Here is a 16620-nt window from a genome sequence, read left to right as displayed (position 1 = left end):
AATCAAAATGCATTTATGAAGAAGGGTTAGTAATAATGGTGAAATGACATGCCAAAGAATGAACAGTAAATTGCTTGGCAGAGGTGGGAGTGGAACAGTCTCCTGATTTGTAGTCCTGTGCCCAATTCAATTCGCACTAAACTTAATGTAAGTTTTTCCACATTTTTTCTAGTGACAATCAGATCAGACTCCTAGTGCTCTCCCTGCTGGACCACGATCCTCCCCTAGAAAACATGCTCTTGTTTAAATGGTCCATTCCTGAGATTAACTTTAATTAAAAAAAAAAAATGGTGGTTGTAGCTGGCAAAATATGCTTGTCACATCTCTGTAGCTTTTGTCCAAGGCCTTATCTACATTAACATTTTTCTTAATCTCCCACTGGTGGCAGCAACAGTTAAAATGCTAGTTTAGACTAACCATCGGCATTTTAGCCTTTGTCACCGACCTCTCCTTTGAGCTGGATGACATCATGGTGGTTTTAAAATGCTGGTGGCTGGTCTACATGAGTGGTGGAACTGCACTGATGGTAGTTCAACTGTAAGAAAAAATTATCAAAATGATAGTGTAGACATACCTCCAGAAATGTACGCTGTGGGAGTTAGTAAATCACTTTCGGAATTCCAAGCAATGAGGAGATACTATATGGCAATGGGGTGGGAGGGGGAGGAAAGAGAATGAAGGAGTCAAATATGTAGCAGTGCAGCTGTAGCTGCCTCAGTCCTGGGATATTACAGAGACTAGGTGGGTGAGATCTTTATTGGACCACCTTCTATTGGTGAGAGAGACAAGCTTTCAGGCCTCCCAGCTCTTCTTCAGCTCTTGGAGTACCTCTCCCAGATCTGAAGAGCTCCATGTGGCTGGAAAGTTTTTCTCTCACCAACAGGAGAGAAACTGCTCATCTTTTGACTTACCTGCCAGTTCTAAAACAGAGCTTTGTTTTTGTTCACTGTTGTATAGGTATCTCATTCAGGTTTGGCACGTATCGCGTTCCTTATGTAAAATAAACATTCGCTTCACTGGCTAGTTAAGATGTCTTTCCTGGATGTATTTTTCTCTTCCTTTGACAGCGGGACTTTTTAGGTGCTTGAACAGAGAACTAAAATTTGTGTCTCAAAGTAGGACTATGAATTTGGGAAAGAAGTTACTTAGTCTCTCTTTCTGAATATTTTTATTAAAGATCAACTTCTATTATAATTAGGGATTTAAGCTGTTAGCATTGCTTATATAAAAGGAGAGTGTTACTGTCAGCTGCGTCATCACGGACATGTGTGCATCACCTTGTTAAATATGGTCCCCTCCTCAATGGTTCCAGCAAGAGAACAATACCAGGTAAAGAATGATCATATGATCAGAGATTGAATTCATGAGAGCCTCAGACCCATCATTTGCTGTAAAATAAGATAAATTATCATAAATAGTTGCATTCTTTGAAAGCTTCTTAACTCCTGATCCTTCCCCTAGCTAAACCTGTACATAAATCAGTCATGCTGAATTGTCTAGTATATAAGGTGCCTGCTGAAGGTATCCAAAGGCAATATAAAACTGGCAGTACAAAGTATTAAAAACCCACCTAAATACAGACAACTGAACTACACAGTTGGACAACACCAGCTGCATCTGGCACAAAGGCAAACCCAATAACCATGAGCAGATCACCCCACCAACAAAAGAGAACACTTCTCAACTGCTGCAAAGAGAGTGAGGAAAGGGAAAAACAAATCAATGGACGGCCAACAAAAATAAAAGGGATTTGTACTATGCCCTGAAACAGTGGTTCTTAAACTGCATTCTATAGAAAACATCCAGGTGATGTTACAGATGCTGTGTGGCATGTGCCATTTTTTTAATCCAAGTCGAGGTCTGAATTTGGCCATCAGGATTTAGAGACTTTTTTGATTAAACTAATTGGCTGTCTCGTCTCTCTTGACGTAAGTCTTTCTTTGGCACACATTCACTTGTGATCAAACTTGCAGATCTCACCACAAAGAGTAGAGGCAAAACTCATAGATCAACAGAGCCAAACTGCAAAGTGACTAGAGAGATTATAGTATGCAAGGGAGAGGAAACAAACCTCACAGAAGAGGGATAGGCAGAACATAAAAAAATCATGTACTCAGCACCAGAAGTTGGCAGAAAGATGTGGGATTGAGAGGCAGTCTCTCTCTCCTATGTGGTTCTCAGTTTTCCTATTACAGGTCCAATGTCTTTAAAGGCAGTCACTGAGGAACTCCAGTAGACATCTGTCAAGGTTCCTCCCCCACTCTGAACTCTAGGGTACAGATGTGGGGACCTGCATGAAAAACCTCCTAAGCTTATCTTTACCAGCTTAGGTCAAAACTTCCCCAAGGTACAAAATATTCCACCCCTTGTCCTTGGACTGGCCGCTACCACCACCAAACTAATACTGGTTACTGGGGAAGAGCTGTTTGGACGCGTCCTTCCCCCCAAAATACTTCCCAAAACCTTGCACCCCACTTCCTGGACAAGGTTTGGTAAAAAGCCTCACCAATTTGCCTAGGTGACTACAGACCCAGACCCTTGGATCTTAAGAACAATGAATAATCCTCCCAACACTTGCACCCCCCCTTTTCTGGGAAATGTTGGATAAAAAGCCTCACCAATTTGCATAGGTGACCACAGACCCAAACCCTTGGATCTGAGAACAATGAAAAAGCATTCAGTTTTTTACAAGAAGACTTTTAATAAAAAATAGAAGTAAATAGAAATAAAGAAATCCCCCCTGTAAAATCAGGATGGTAGATATCTTACAGGGTAATTAGATTAAAAAACATAGAGAACCCCTCTAGGCAAAACCTTAAGTTACAAAAAAGATACACAGACAGAAATAGTTATTCTATTCAGCACAATTCTTTTCTCAGCCATTTAAAGAAATCATAATCTAACACATACCTAGCTAGATTACTTACTAAAAGTTCTAAGACTCCATTCCTGGTCTATCCCCTGCAGAAAGCAGCATACAGACAGACACAGACCCTTTGTTTCTCTCCCTCCTCCCAGCTTTTGAAAGTATCTTGTCTCCTCATTGGTCATTTTGGTCAGGTGCCAGTGAGGTTACCTTTAGCTTCTTAACCCTTTACAGGTGAGAGGAGCTTTCCCCTGGCCAGGAGGGATTTCAAAGGGGTTTACCCTTCCCTTTATATTTATGACAACATCAATCACTTAACACCCAGGTTGCTATACCAGGCATTAACAAGAGACTGTTTTTATACAATACCCAAAATGTAAAAGAAAATTTGTTTAAATATCTGCGTTCATACTAGATCTCTTGGAAGCAGCCTATGGCAATGCATCCCAAGTGCACTCATTCCAGCATCTCTGAACTGCAAGGACTGTCAATCTCATGCATGCCAGATCATGCTACTGACCTTCTTTCTAGCTTTGTTTCTGGATCAGATAAGTGTTTAGTACCTGCATATCAAACTGATAGTATGCTCTTACTTAAAATATTTTTCTAGAATTAAAATTTAATATGCAAAAATCTATTGAATAATCAATTGTATGTTGTCAATTTTACTTGCTTTAATTGTATCTGGTCATTTCCTTTACATTCGGGGCACATTGGTACATCACTAGACACAATCCTTTTCAGCTCCAACTAAACTGAAAGATCTAAAATATGCCTTGAAACAAGCTTGAAAGTCTCTTAACTGCTACATTATTTGTATTGTAGTAGCCTGTTGAGGCCCCTGTCATGATTAAAGCACCATATTACTAGGAACTGTATGTATGATGATCTCTTCAGGCAATGCTCTGAAGACCTTAGTCTAATTTAGGTGTTCAGGATACTTGCTTCACTTTATAAAAATATGCAGGTTGCCTTTAAAGAAAATAAAACTTTTTTTTAAAAATTATTTAAGGCTCAAGATCATCTCTAGCAGCAGGCACCAGGTGCGTTACAGAGTTTTGGCATAAGACTAATTTTGCTGCAAATGTCATCGAAACCTGTGCTGGGGTAACTTTAGCGGTCTCCAACGCTGCATACAGAAGTCTCTTCCACAAACTGCATAAATACTTTATGTTCATGACTTTTAATTCCTGCGGTTATGAAATCACTAGTTTCCCACAAAACTTACTGAAAAGGGGAGAAAAAAGAGAGCTTTAAATTTCTGGCTCCACACGGTGCAAGCATTTCCAATTAAATATAAAGAATTCTTTCTTCTGTGTCCACTTCAGTTGGCATCTACTGTCACTCAGCCAATAATGTCACCACATCATTATTCAGGCCTGTAAGATAAAACAAAACAAGAAACTTAGCAGCCAAAAGTGTACACATGTGGGGGAAATTCTAATTTAAGAAACTTAAATGTTGCTGGGTTTCTTACCATTGTGTTTTACCACCCACAACTCTGCCAAACCTATAGGAAAACTTGATTTACAAGCAAGGTGTATAAATAACGCCTGCCTAGCAGCATTCCTTTTCATTACACTTCCATTCTCTGGGATTCCTAGAGAGTTGCCATGAATAGATTAGCCTCAAGAATTTTGAATAACCATGGTTATAAATCAATTTATTCTCCTGGTTTTGAAATTCCATCTGTTCATGCTAATTATGTACATGACAGACTTTTAGCAGGTCAGTCCAGATTTTATTTTTACATATTAGAATGAATTGGCTGCACTTCCATGCTTCAGGAAATGACAAGTAGAATAAAGTAACCAGTACAAGGAACACCTCAAAGAGATCTAAAGTTAAAATTTATGTTTAAGATTGGCTGATTTTCAATACCATACATTAATAAAATGTCTTGCAACCAGGGTTAGTTGGCATTTCAGCACTTACAGTATGTCCTGCCTTCTACCAATTATGGCAATCCAACATTAACTGTATAAAGTTTTTTTTGAATGTCTTAAACTGCATTTAAAAAAAATTAAGAATCTTAAGTACTGAAGGAGTTGGCAAAATGTGATAACCTAGTGGGATCCATTTCAGCTTTGTTTAAATACAAAGCTAATGCTGTAATCAGTTACTGATGTTATGTGGTAAATCTACATTTAAAGGACCACTGATTCCTCAAAATTTGAAACTACTTGTTTAGAAGTTTGCATATATCATTTGAGTTTGGTTTTTTGTTTGGTAGCTGGGGCAATTTGGTTAAGCGGACTGAAATTAAGAAACTCAGTGTAGCCTTGGATAAGTCTTTTAAAAGGTGAAATGCAAAGGCAAAAGAACGATTTGTTCCTTTACTACTTTTCTGACTGCAGATGGGCTTGAGCTTTTTTCAAATGTCTTTTATATAAATATTAGATCTTTATTTCCTTCTCTGGTGGAGGCTCTGAAGAGTGATGTCATACACAACTGTAATCTGAGCTGCCTCACTTCCTCCTCCAGGTGAAGGAAACAGTTTCCTAAAATCCAGAGAGATGAGGGAATGTTACAGCTCCAGGGTCAGCTGCATGCCTATGTGCTCCAGCAAAGAGGGAAGCAAAGATTTTTAAATGTTACCTGAGGTCAATTCTGTAGCTAGAACTAGTAAAAGCCTTAACCTCCATCTCCGTTTTCTTTGCGTAAAACAGGTATACTGTATTTATCTTCCTCACAGGAGTTTTAAGAATGTTTGCAAAAGTGATTTGAAGATGTAAGGTTTCAGAGTAACAGCCGTGTTAGTCTGTATTCGCAAAAAGAAAAGGAGTACTTGTGGCACCTTAGAGACTAACCAATTTATTTGAGCATAAGCTTTCGTGAGCTACAGCTCACTTCATCAGATGCACCATCAGATGCACCCGATGAAGTGAGCTGTAGCTCACGAAAGCTTATGCTCAAATAAATTGGTTAGTCTCTAAGGTGCCACAAGTCCTCCTTTTCTTTTTGAAGATGTAAGGCACAATATAATTAACCACTAATTCCCATAATTGTTTTATCTATTAGCAGTCCTCTAAAATGTGTGAATTTATGGGAGGAGGGGCATACAGTGTTCATAAACTTGAAATAACACACAGTGCATTACAAACCTCCAGGTCTGGGCCCATTTTTTTTTTTTTTTTTTTAAAACCATCTAATGCCCTAATCCTGCAATCAGGCGCCTGCTCTGCCTCCGGGAAGTCTGCCAGGGCCCAGGAGTGCAGAAGTCTCTGCTAGCGGACCCTATTGCAGGGCTGGGCCCGCAACAGCCCCAACCCCAGCAGGTAACCGGAGCGGGAGCAGACAGCCGTGGAGCAGCCGGAGGTAAGGCGGCACAGGGGAGCGTCTGTGGTCCCAGCCTCGCCCCAGGGGGCTCCACTGAGCCCTCAGCTGCCCGGCAGCGGGGTCCGCGGCTGCTGCAGGGAGGGCGGCCGGGGGCCCGGCGCCCCGCCGCGGACGGAGGGGGGCACGGTAAGGTAGGTGCCCGCGCAGCTGCCTCCACTCCCCTGCCCCGGCGCTGCTGGAGGGCGGGCCGAGGGAGCAGCGGCGGGGAGCGCCTGGGCCGGGCTCTGAGGGGCGGGCTGGGGGCCGCCCACACCCCGGCAGGGAACGAGCCAGCGCGGCGTGGAGGAGAGGAGGGGACGGGAAGACGGAGCGTCGCCCCGCCGGCGTTGGTGCCCCCCCGCCGGTGTCCCTGGGCCCGTCCCCGGCCGCCTCACGTGTCCCGCCCGGCGCTCGCTCCCCGGCCGCCCCTTCACCTGCCGCTTCCCCGCTCAGACCCTTCCGACTTCCCGTAAAGAGTCCGGCCGCGGGGAGGCTCCCGGCGGCGGGGCGGAGCGGAGCCGGGCTCCCGAACGCCCCCGGCCGGGTCCCCCGGGCCGCGGGGCTGGGCGCGGCCGCCCGGCGGGGCGCTGTCAGGCGGCGGGCAGGGCTGGGCGGGCAGGTACGCAGCGCGCCTCCCCTCCCCCCGCCGGATCCCTCCGCGCCCCGCTGCCCGCGCGCTCGCGCTCCCCCTCCCTCCCTCCCGGCCCGGCTCACACTGTTTGGGAGCAACCGGCCGAGACAGCGGCGGCTCCGGAGCGGCGAGCGAGCGAGCGCAGCAGGCCCCGGCCCGGCCCCTTCGACATGTCCCTCAAGCAGCAGCAGCAGGCGGCCCAGGCCGCCGGCAACAACCGCAAACCCCCCGGCGGCGGCGGCGGCGGCAGCGGCGGCCCCGGCATCCCGGCAGCAGCGGGGGGAGGCGGCGGCGGCGGCGGGCGGCAGAATATGGGCAGGTGGGTCTGGGGCGCGGGCCTGGGCGGGGGGAGAGCGGGCCGCAGAGCAGCGCTTCCGCGCGGGGCCTTCGGCTGCCCCCGGCCTGGAAGGGAGGGTGGGGGCGCGACAGAGGACGCGGCGCGGGCCGGGCGCTGATTCCCTTTCCCTGCTAGGCCGCGGCGAGGCGGCGGAGCGGGGGCGATTGGGTGGGTGGGTCTAGTCCGCCGGAGATGCCGGGCAGGGGGAAGGGGCCCCCGGCCCGGGGGGGGGCTGGGCCTGGCATCGTGGGGAGGGGGAAGGGGCCCCCGGCCCTGGAGGCGGGGGCTGGGTCTGGCATCGCGGGGAGGGTGAAGGGCACCTGGCCCTGGGGGGGGGGGGCTGGGCCTGGCATCGCCGGGGGGAGGGGGGTGAAGGGGCCCCTGGCCCTGGGGGGGGGGCTGGGCCTGTCATCGCCGGGGGGAGGGGGGTGAAGGGGCCCCCGGCCCTGGGGGGGGAGGAGCTGGCCTGGGCCTGGCATCGCGGGGAGGGGAGGGGAGGGGGGTGAAGGGGCCCCTGGCCCTGGAGGCGGGGGCTGGGCCTGGCATCGCCGGGGGGAAGGGGGGTGAAGGGGCCCCCGGCCCTGGGGGCTGGGCCTGGCATCGCCGGGGGGAAGGGGGGTGAAGGGGCCCCCGGCCCTGGGGGCTGGGCCTGGCATCGCCGGGGGGAGGGGGGTGAAGGGGCCCCCGGCCCTGGAGGCGGGGGCTGGGCCTGGCATCGCCGGGGGGAGGGGGGTGAAGGGGCCCCCGGCCCTGGAGAGGGGGAGGAGCTGGCCTGGGCCTGGCATCGCGGGGAGGGGGGTGAAGGGGCCCCCGGGTCTGGAGGCGGGGGGAGGGCAGCGGCGCGGCCGGGGAGGGGCAGCCCACTCGGGGGCTGGTGGCTCCGCAGTGGAGCAGGCGCTGCTAGGCCTCTGTTTCCCGGGCCGAGGCTGCAGCAAAGCCAAGGCCGGCTCGCGAAGGGCGCTCGTGCCGCCGAGGGGGCCGGCTCCCGTCGTGCGGCCTAAGGCCGGAAGGTGCCGGCTGAGGGGCTCGCTCGGCCGGCCGGCCGGCCGGCGGGCGGGTCCCGCTTGCGGGAGGAGGGGACTAAACCCCACCTGCGAGGGTGGGGGAAGGAGGGCCCGGCCCGGCCCAGCGAGTGGGCGCCCTGCCCGCAGCCAGGCCGGCGCGCCTGCTGCCGGTACAGAGGTGACCATTTTATTTTCGAAATAGGCGTTGTATGGAGACCCGCGTAGTGAGTCTGCTCCAGCCCGGCGGCTCGCACTGCAGTAGGCGGCTCGTCCCCGCCGGGCCGCCTGCTAGGGGCCCTGCTTAAAGTGTCCGAGTCTGCAAATGCCGGTGAAGGTGATTCACGTTAACCCCTGCAGAGGAGACGAGGTTTTTAAGCACACTTGCTCATGGAGTGAAATGCCATCCAAGTCCGTAATGTGAAGACGTTTTTCACTGGTGGGAGGTGTCGGGTGTTCTCATCGCCCACTGTTGGTACTGAGACTCCCCCTGCAGTAAGCTCCCTACTTCTGACCCTGTATCTGAGCTGCTATCCTTTGCTTGATGATTGGTATGATTCTCAGGGCAAAGATATGCTCCCAATTCTTCATCTTTCAAAAGGGTTCCACTGTTTAGTTGTGCTTGCCTCTGTCACCTCCCCCTCCCCATCATGCAGACTTTCTGGTATCTCCTGACACCTTGAGAGATCAGGCATAATGTTTCCCTTTTGGAGTTCCTGGTCTCAGGGCACTTGGTATTTGTTTTCCCTCTTCCATTATGCTCTAGTTTGGCAGTTCTACTCTTACTCAGTTCTGTGTGCTAGCAGTAAAACAAAATATATTAGACAACTGTTGTGGGACACATCTGAAAGCAGGATTTTACTTCATTACCAGTCAATAAAACAAAGTGGGGGAAAAGATCTAGGGTGAAAAGAACAATGCAAACTAAAAATGTATTGACACTTTGAGCAGTTTGCTGAAGTGATTTCTTGCATTCAACATTCCTCTCTTAAAATTTTAGTGGGGACGTGAACCCTTTTGTGAGTGTGTGCAAAAGAAAAGGTGTCAGCTCATGTTTTCTGCCCAAATTCCAATGAAAGCAATTACATTCTTCTTACCTATGTTACCGTTTTGGTTTCAAGTGGATAAATTGTTACAGGGATAGTTAACTTGACATTCAGTTTATGTAACCTGTACAGCACTTTGAGAGCTTTCTAGATGAAGGATCCTGTAAAATTGAGACTTTCTCTCACTGGAAGTCTTGCCAAGGTGCTGAATGAAGCACCTTTAAAACACTCCCACTGGTAGCTTAGAGAAAAATCTTAATTTTGGATTATCAGTGTTATTAAAATTTACCTCATGCTGCAAATTTGTATGTATGCTCTGTTTCAGAGTAACAGCCATGTTAGTCTGTATCTGTAAAAAGAAAAGGAGTACTTGTGACACCTTAGAGACTAACAAATTTATTTGAGCATAAGCTTTCGTGATGAATCTGATGAAATGAGCTGTTGCTCAAATAAATTTGTTAATCTCTAAGGTGCCACAAGTACTCCTTTTCTTTTTATGTATGTCCTGTTTGTGTGCAGAGTTTAAAAAACAGTTTGTTTTTTAAAAATGTGTTTTACAATCTTTGTGCCTTGGTATTAAACTTTGTAATGAAAAATTAAATTGTTTCTTGCTTGTGCTAAGCTGGTTTCTTAACACTTTTATTACTTATAACTCCATAATGTTTACATGCATAATACATTCTTGAGATGCACATGCTGTTGCTTTGCATGGGTAGTCAGATTTTTAGGAGTTGAAATTTGGCCATAAAGCTCATTTGCGCTATCGGAGGCAAAATGTTTATAATGGTAGAAATTAGTAAGGACAAGCACCTGCTTCTCTTTTGACAGTGGGGTGGAATGCTTCCTTGCGTTGCTTAATTCACTAGATTTGCTTTCAGAATGATTGCTTAACTACCCTTATATAAGAAAAAGATTTGTGTGTGTTTTGGGTGGGGGATTAGCAGCCTCTCAGTAAGAATATTTAGAAAACAAAACCTCTCAAAAAGAAGCAGATGTGTCTCTTACAAACTGGCAAATGTGTTAAATGCCATACTTATTTATGGTCTGTATGTGGAATATGGCATATATGGACATAACATGCTGTTGGTATCCTCTGTCCAACCGCTGAAAAAACTATTACAAAAAATACAGACACTGTATACAGACCTGACAAGCTACAGCATGCTAGTCAAACATTCTCAAATTATATTTTGATGTTTGGTTCAGTTTTATCCAATTATAAATTTAGTTATTCTGCATCTCTCCTGTAATCGTAAACAGTTGCATCAGTCTCATCAGGAGGCACCATCCAAAGGAAAATTGTATTATTACGAGGAAATATCAATATTTTTGTCCTCAGGCAACGTTATTTAAAACAATCTTTTAAATCAGGGTCTACTTTGAGTAGTTGAGTTACAATTGTAGAAAACTATTTTTCTGTACTTTAGCATCTTGATCAATTGCCCAACTGTGCTGAACATTCAGTTTTAAAGGGATGTAAGTTAAAAGTATTTTAAAAATTCCTTGCTTATAAACAGATTAAAGCTGAAATGATTGAAAACTCCCTTTTTCACTATTAATGCTAATTGTTCTCTATCAGATTTCCTTTTAGGCGATGAAGAAGGTTAGTCATTTTCACTTTTCAGTAGTCTCATCAAAAAGCCTACACCAAGAGCAGGAGGAAGAATGGTTGTCCCACCTGGACAGAAACTAGTTGAGAATATTCAGTGTATGCTAACTCCTAGATACTATTGTAGTGGCTTCTTTTAAAATGCAGACTGGTTGTGCCAAAGTTAAACCACCACTTTCTCTACCCTAAAGAGCTTACTGTCCTCTGTGCTTGTGTGCATGCACGCTTTTAGTAGTGACCTCAGTTGACTAGAAGCCTTCACCTCTGTCACAGTAACCATTTTATGATATAGTAATCATTCCCTTGGTGTCTTATTGAATACCTGTAACTTTTTTTCATTTTTGTACATTGTGTTAGTAACTGTTTTAGGGAAAGGTGGGCTGTTTTGTGTGTAAAGTGTCTGACTAGGAGTTGATTTGTGTGATTTAGGGTAAGTTACTAAATTTCTCTGTTCCTCACTTTTCTCAGCTGCCGAATTAGGATAATTTCCTATTTTATCTCTCAGTGCTCCTTCAAGGTTTAACTTAACATTTTAAAGCACTTGGAGGTCCTTGGATGGAGGGCACTACATGTGTAAAATATTTTCCAGGATTACATAATCTTCTGTGGTGGTCAAGTTTATAATAAAATCTACATCAAATTAGTTAGTAACTCATATTGCTGGAATGTAACACTGTTAAATTATCAAACAGAATAACTTGCAACCTACAGGTCACTCTTAATTGTAGATTGCTACTAATGTTCATAAAGAGTTATCAGTGTGATGTTTGTTTCATACTTTCTAGAAAGTGCAATTGACAATATGAATGGTTGTGATTTGCAACAAATTATGTGAAGAAGGCTCTTCAGTGCCTCTCTTACCAACAGTCCTCCTTTACATAAGAGGTGTATATAAAAGACACTGATATAAGTTACTGAGCTGTAACTTTGACCTCATGTTCACTGTTTATTTACAGGATGGAGTAAGTGTACTTTAAAAGGAGTTTAGCATTAAGTAGACAGTATTGTAGAAAATCTACTGAAAAATCTTGCTTTAATACTTCATGTAGGATTTTTAATCTGTGATACACAAACATTTTTATAAAGATAGTCTGATTTTGCAAGATGCTGAACTCAGCTGAGGTAGATAGACTTTTGTAGAGGTTCTCAGAAGATGCAGGCAGTTATGCATGCACAAATAGGTTGACACAAGGTGACTACATCGACCTGACTTTGTAGTGTAGACCAGGCCTGAGAGAATCTGTTGGAGAAAAAAGTACAATTGTCTGTTAAGGTATTTCTCTAATACAAGAAACTGGTTTACAGTTTCTAGGCAATTATTTTGTAGGGAAAGCATTCTGAAGCCAACTCATCCCATATATCGTCTTTGAAGCCTTAGTACTACTAATTGATGCCCCCAAAAGTCTTCTCTTTGCTCTGTTCAATTTAACAATTGTAGTTTGCAGTTGCTTGTTTTAAACTGTCTGCCCTAGCTATTTCCATTAAATGCAGTGTATGTATGGAGATGTTTCTAATGTTCAGTCTTGTATAGCAAAATCCATGAAACCAACAAAATATTCCATTTGGAGAAAAATCATGAGACTTTATGTATATTGTTGGAAAACTAAGTTCTCTTTCTTTAAACATTCATGTGTTCTTTGTATGTTTTTTTTTTAACTAGAAAAATTTATAAAAGTTGACAATTCTTTAAATAGTTTAAAGGAACTGCTTTCTGCTTGTATTTATATTCGTATGATATTTGAAGCTTAGGTGATAATAACTGAAGTATAATTGTGTAGCATTTATAAATAGTATGATTTAGCTTTTATAAACCTAGAAAACTTACTTACCAAGAAAACTTACTTACCATTTCACATATGGGATAATAAATACCCTTTTGTAACAGTCTGAATTTTCAATGTGACTTCTGAGCACAACAGACTCGTAATGTAAATATTGACCTGATATGAGAAGTTTGCTATTTTGGCGCTCTTCCTACAAAATAATGGCTTAAACTGTTTCTTTTGTGAGACACATACTCTAACAGACAACGTCTGTGCCTTTATCTGTGATTTTGCTCCCCCACCATGCATGGAATGATTTCCAAGTTTAGTCTGCCAGCTGCTACCCTCTTAGTCAAATCCCTCCTTAACCTCACTTCTGCAGTGCCCACAAGAAGTGAGTAATAATTTATTACATTAGAAACTTAGGTTTCAGAGTAGCAGCCGTATTAGTCTGTATCCGTAAAAAGGAAAGGAGTACTTGTGGTACATTAGAGACTAACAAATGTATTTGAGCATAAGCTTTTGTGAGCGACAGCTCACTTCATCGGATGCATACAGTGGAAAATATAGTGGGGAGATTTTATATACACAGAGAACATGAAACAATGCGTGTTACCATACAGACTGTAACAAGAGTGAACAGGAAAGGTGAGCTATTACCAGCAGGAGAGCGGGGGTGGGGGGGAGACTTTTGTAGTGATAATCAAGGTGGGCCGTTTCCAGCAGTTTACAAGAACAGTAGGAGGGGAAATAGTGTTAGTTTGTGTAATGACACATCCACTCCCAGTCTTTATTCAAGCCTAAGTTAATTGTATCCAGTTTGCAAATTAGTTCCAATTCAGCAGTCTCTCCTTGGAGTCTGAAACTTAGCTGAACAGTCAGGATATGCACTGCTTAGACAATCTGCATGGTAATTGCTGTGATTGCTTTCCCTTCTCACCTCCTCCTGTCCTTACTGGTCGTTACATTCATTTAGGTTATGTCTCAGTCCCTGACCCAAAGAGTTTACCATTAATCTATATCTCTCTGTTTAGTTAAAATCTAATATGCCGTTGGGTGCTATGAACATAATAAATTATAATGGCTCAGAATATTATTTATTGTACTTCTGCAAGGATGCTTTGAGGTTGAGCCTTTTCTTATTGGGATAGAAACATCAAGTTGATTGGCCTCTATTAGAAGGCATGTACCACTGTGGTTGCATTGCAAGATATAAGCAGAATGATTTTAAAATCTTGGTTTCAGAGTAGCAGTCGTGTTAATCTTTATTAGCAAAAAGAACTGGAGTACTTGTGGCACCTTAGAGACTAACAAATTTATTGTGAGCATAAGCTTTCGTGAGCTACAGCTCACTTCATCGGGTGCATTCAGTGGGAAAATACAGTGGGGAGATTTATATACACAGAACATGAAACAGTGGGTGTTACCATACACACTGTAACGAGAGTGATCAGGTAAGGTGAGCTCTTACCAGCAGGAAAGCGCGGGGGGGGGGGGGCGACCCTTTGTAGTAATAATCAAGGTGGGCCATTTCCAGAAGTTGACAAGAACATCTGAGGAATGGGGGGAGGGGGAGATAGTTTTACTTTGTGTAATGACCCATCCACTTCCAGTCTTTATTCAAGCCTAAGTTAATTCCAATTCAGCAGTCTCTCGTTGGAGTCTGTTTTTGAAGTTTTTGTTGAAGAATTGCCACTTTTAGGTCTGTATTGAGTGACCAAAGAGATTGAAGTGTTCTCCGACTGGTTTTTGAATGTTATAATTCTTGATGTCTGATTTCTGTCCATTTATTCTTTTACGTAGAGGCTGTTCAGTTTGGCCAGTGTACAAGGAAGAGGGGCATTGCTGGCACATGATAGCATATATCACATTGGTAGATGTGCAGGTGAACGAGCCTCTGATAGTGTGGCTGATGTGATTAGGCCCTGTGATGGTGTCCCCTGAATAGATATGTGGACACAGTTGGCAACGGGCTTTGTTGCAAGGATAGGTTCCTGGGTTAGTGGTTCTGTTGTGTGGTTGCTGGGGAGTATTTGCTTCAGGCTGGGGGGCTGTCTGTAAGCAAGGACTGGCCTGTCTCCAAAGATCTGTGAGAGTGATGGGTCGTCCTTCAGAATAGGTTGTAGATCCTCGATGATGCTTGGAGAGGTTTTAGTTGGGGGCTGAAGGTGATGACTAGTGGAGTTCACCCATTGTTTCATGTTCTCTTGTGTATATAAATCTCCCCACTATATTTTCCACTTTGGGCCGCATCCGATGAAGTGAGCTGTAGCTTACAAAAGCTTATTCTCAAATAAATTTGTTAGTCTCTAAGGTGCCGCAAGTACACCTTTTCTTTTTAATAAAATCTTGGTGAATTCCCCCCCCCCCCGTTCCTTAGGGCTTAAGATGTAGCTTGAAAACAAGAAGTATGATTCAGAAAGGTATCTAGTAGCTCATAATGCAGTAGGCGAAAACCCAATAGTTAATCTAACTCTTGAACCAATTTAGAATTTGAGAAATTACTGCTAGTGAGGACAAGGAGAATTTTTGCTGAGGACCATTGCTACAGAAACAAAGGAAAAAACAGTAACTTTGTTAATGGAAGTGCTGCAGCAGATGTGGAATTTATAACTTCGCGCACACTGAAAATGTTAAAAGAAAAACTGCAACCATTTTGCTCAGTCCAGCAGCCTAAAAGCTTATAGGCTAAGAAGCACTTCTTACTAGAATAAAACTGTGATTTCTTAATCTTTTCAGCTGTGATGGTGACTTTTAAATGTTGGAGGCATCCAGGTTACTAAAATGACTCTTGACACCAACAAAAGAGGTCTGGTGAAGAATCTCCAAGCTAATTTCTAGCCTGCTTTGAGGCTGGTTGAGTCAGCTGTCTGACTTTTCTGTAATGTTTAAAAGTTAAATGTTTTGAACATTAGTGTAATAGAGCACAATGAAAACTCAGCTATAGCTTCTTTCATGGAGCTCTCACCTCTGATTACATCACTTTTTTGCCTTCTGCATGAGTGGCACAGATGGATGTTCCTATGTTACGGGAACATGAAGGGCTCACCATGCCACAGCATGTAGTTTGACAAGTGATTAATCTAGTCAGCTACTTGTAACCAAAGCTCAAAATAAAGTGCGTGGCACTATTTTGTGATGCTAATGGAGAGGCGGAGAACTCATGCAAATAAACTTTTATTTACTTCCCTGGTTTATGATGTTTCACTAGACTTCTGAAAACTAATTGGGCAGCTTGTCTTCTGAATGACCTGTATTTTATTACTAATTATGGGGCATCATCAGTATGCGTGAGGCTGTGTAAAACAGAAAGAAGGATGAAGTCATGCCTCAAGAACAGTGGTTCTCAACCTATTTACCATTGTGGGCCGCATATGCAGCTCTCTGTGTGCTATGTGGGCTGCATCCACACAATATATATACTACCTGTATGGTCCTGAGGATGTCACATTAGCCACAGCTGTGTGCTGATTGGCCCGCAGCAGGCCGTGGGTTGAGAACCGCTGCTCTAGAAGCTTATATTTTAAACAGGGCAGCCAACAGTTCAGAGTCTTCCTCTTCCCCTTCTTCTTCTTAATACAAAGAGAAGTCTTGGACAGACCAAAAAACACTGAATCTGTGACATTTTATCACAGTGATGAACCTGTAGGGCTACTCGTGAGCAGCTACCTTTGCATTCAGTATCACTTTTCAGGAAATGTGTGATTCTAGGTACTTGTAGGACCACCAGTACTTGTGCTTTTTGTGTGGTTACATGTGCAATTGACCTAACATAGACTTTAAGGCCAAAAGGGACTATTACTATGATTCAGAAAGATATTACACAATATATTCCAGTGTAGAAGATTTCATTCTTCAAATGTGCCAAATATGGAATACGTAAGACAGTTGGAAAATTATTTGTATGCTGGTACCTTTTAAATTGGCACTAGGAATTTAAGACTTGTCTACATGAGGAAGTTATTCTGAAAGAAGACTGGGTGTGAATTTTAAAGTGCCACAGCTATTCTGGAATAACTCCCTGCATGGACACCCTTATTCCAGAATAA

General features: G+C 44.4%; 1 protein-coding gene and 1 long non-coding RNA gene across 9 annotated transcripts in view; one reads left to right on the top strand and one right to left on the bottom strand.

The window, feature by feature from the left end:
* Nucleotides 1-1185: 1185 nt before the first annotated feature.
* LOC311531811 lies at nucleotides 1186-7035 on the bottom strand. Its single transcript, XR_014714282.1, has 3 exons — nucleotides 6899-7035; nucleotides 4095-4245; nucleotides 1186-1388 (listed from the first exon to the last, which is right to left on the bottom strand). It is a non-coding gene; the product is annotated as an uncharacterized lncRNA (long non-coding RNA).
* ATXN2 (ataxin 2) overlaps nucleotides 6899-16620 on the top strand; it is a 69996-nt gene continuing 60274 nt past the window's right edge. For all 8 annotated transcript variants that reach the window (XM_084649546.1, XM_084649544.1, XM_084649543.1 and 5 more), the window contains exon 1: nucleotides 6899-7134. In XM_084649546.1, the coding sequence (XP_084505672.1) occupies nucleotides 6986-7134 (149 nt within the window). In that variant the 5' untranslated portion in view covers nucleotides 6899-6985. The remainder of the gene's footprint in view (nucleotides 7135-16620) is intronic.

This window comes from Lepidochelys olivacea (assembly GCF_965140295.1).
Source record: "Lepidochelys olivacea isolate rLepOli2 genome assembly, chromosome: 15".
NCBI lineage: Eukaryota > Metazoa > Chordata > Testudines > Cheloniidae > Lepidochelys > Lepidochelys olivacea.
This window is presented reverse-complemented; position numbering and strand designations above follow the sequence as displayed.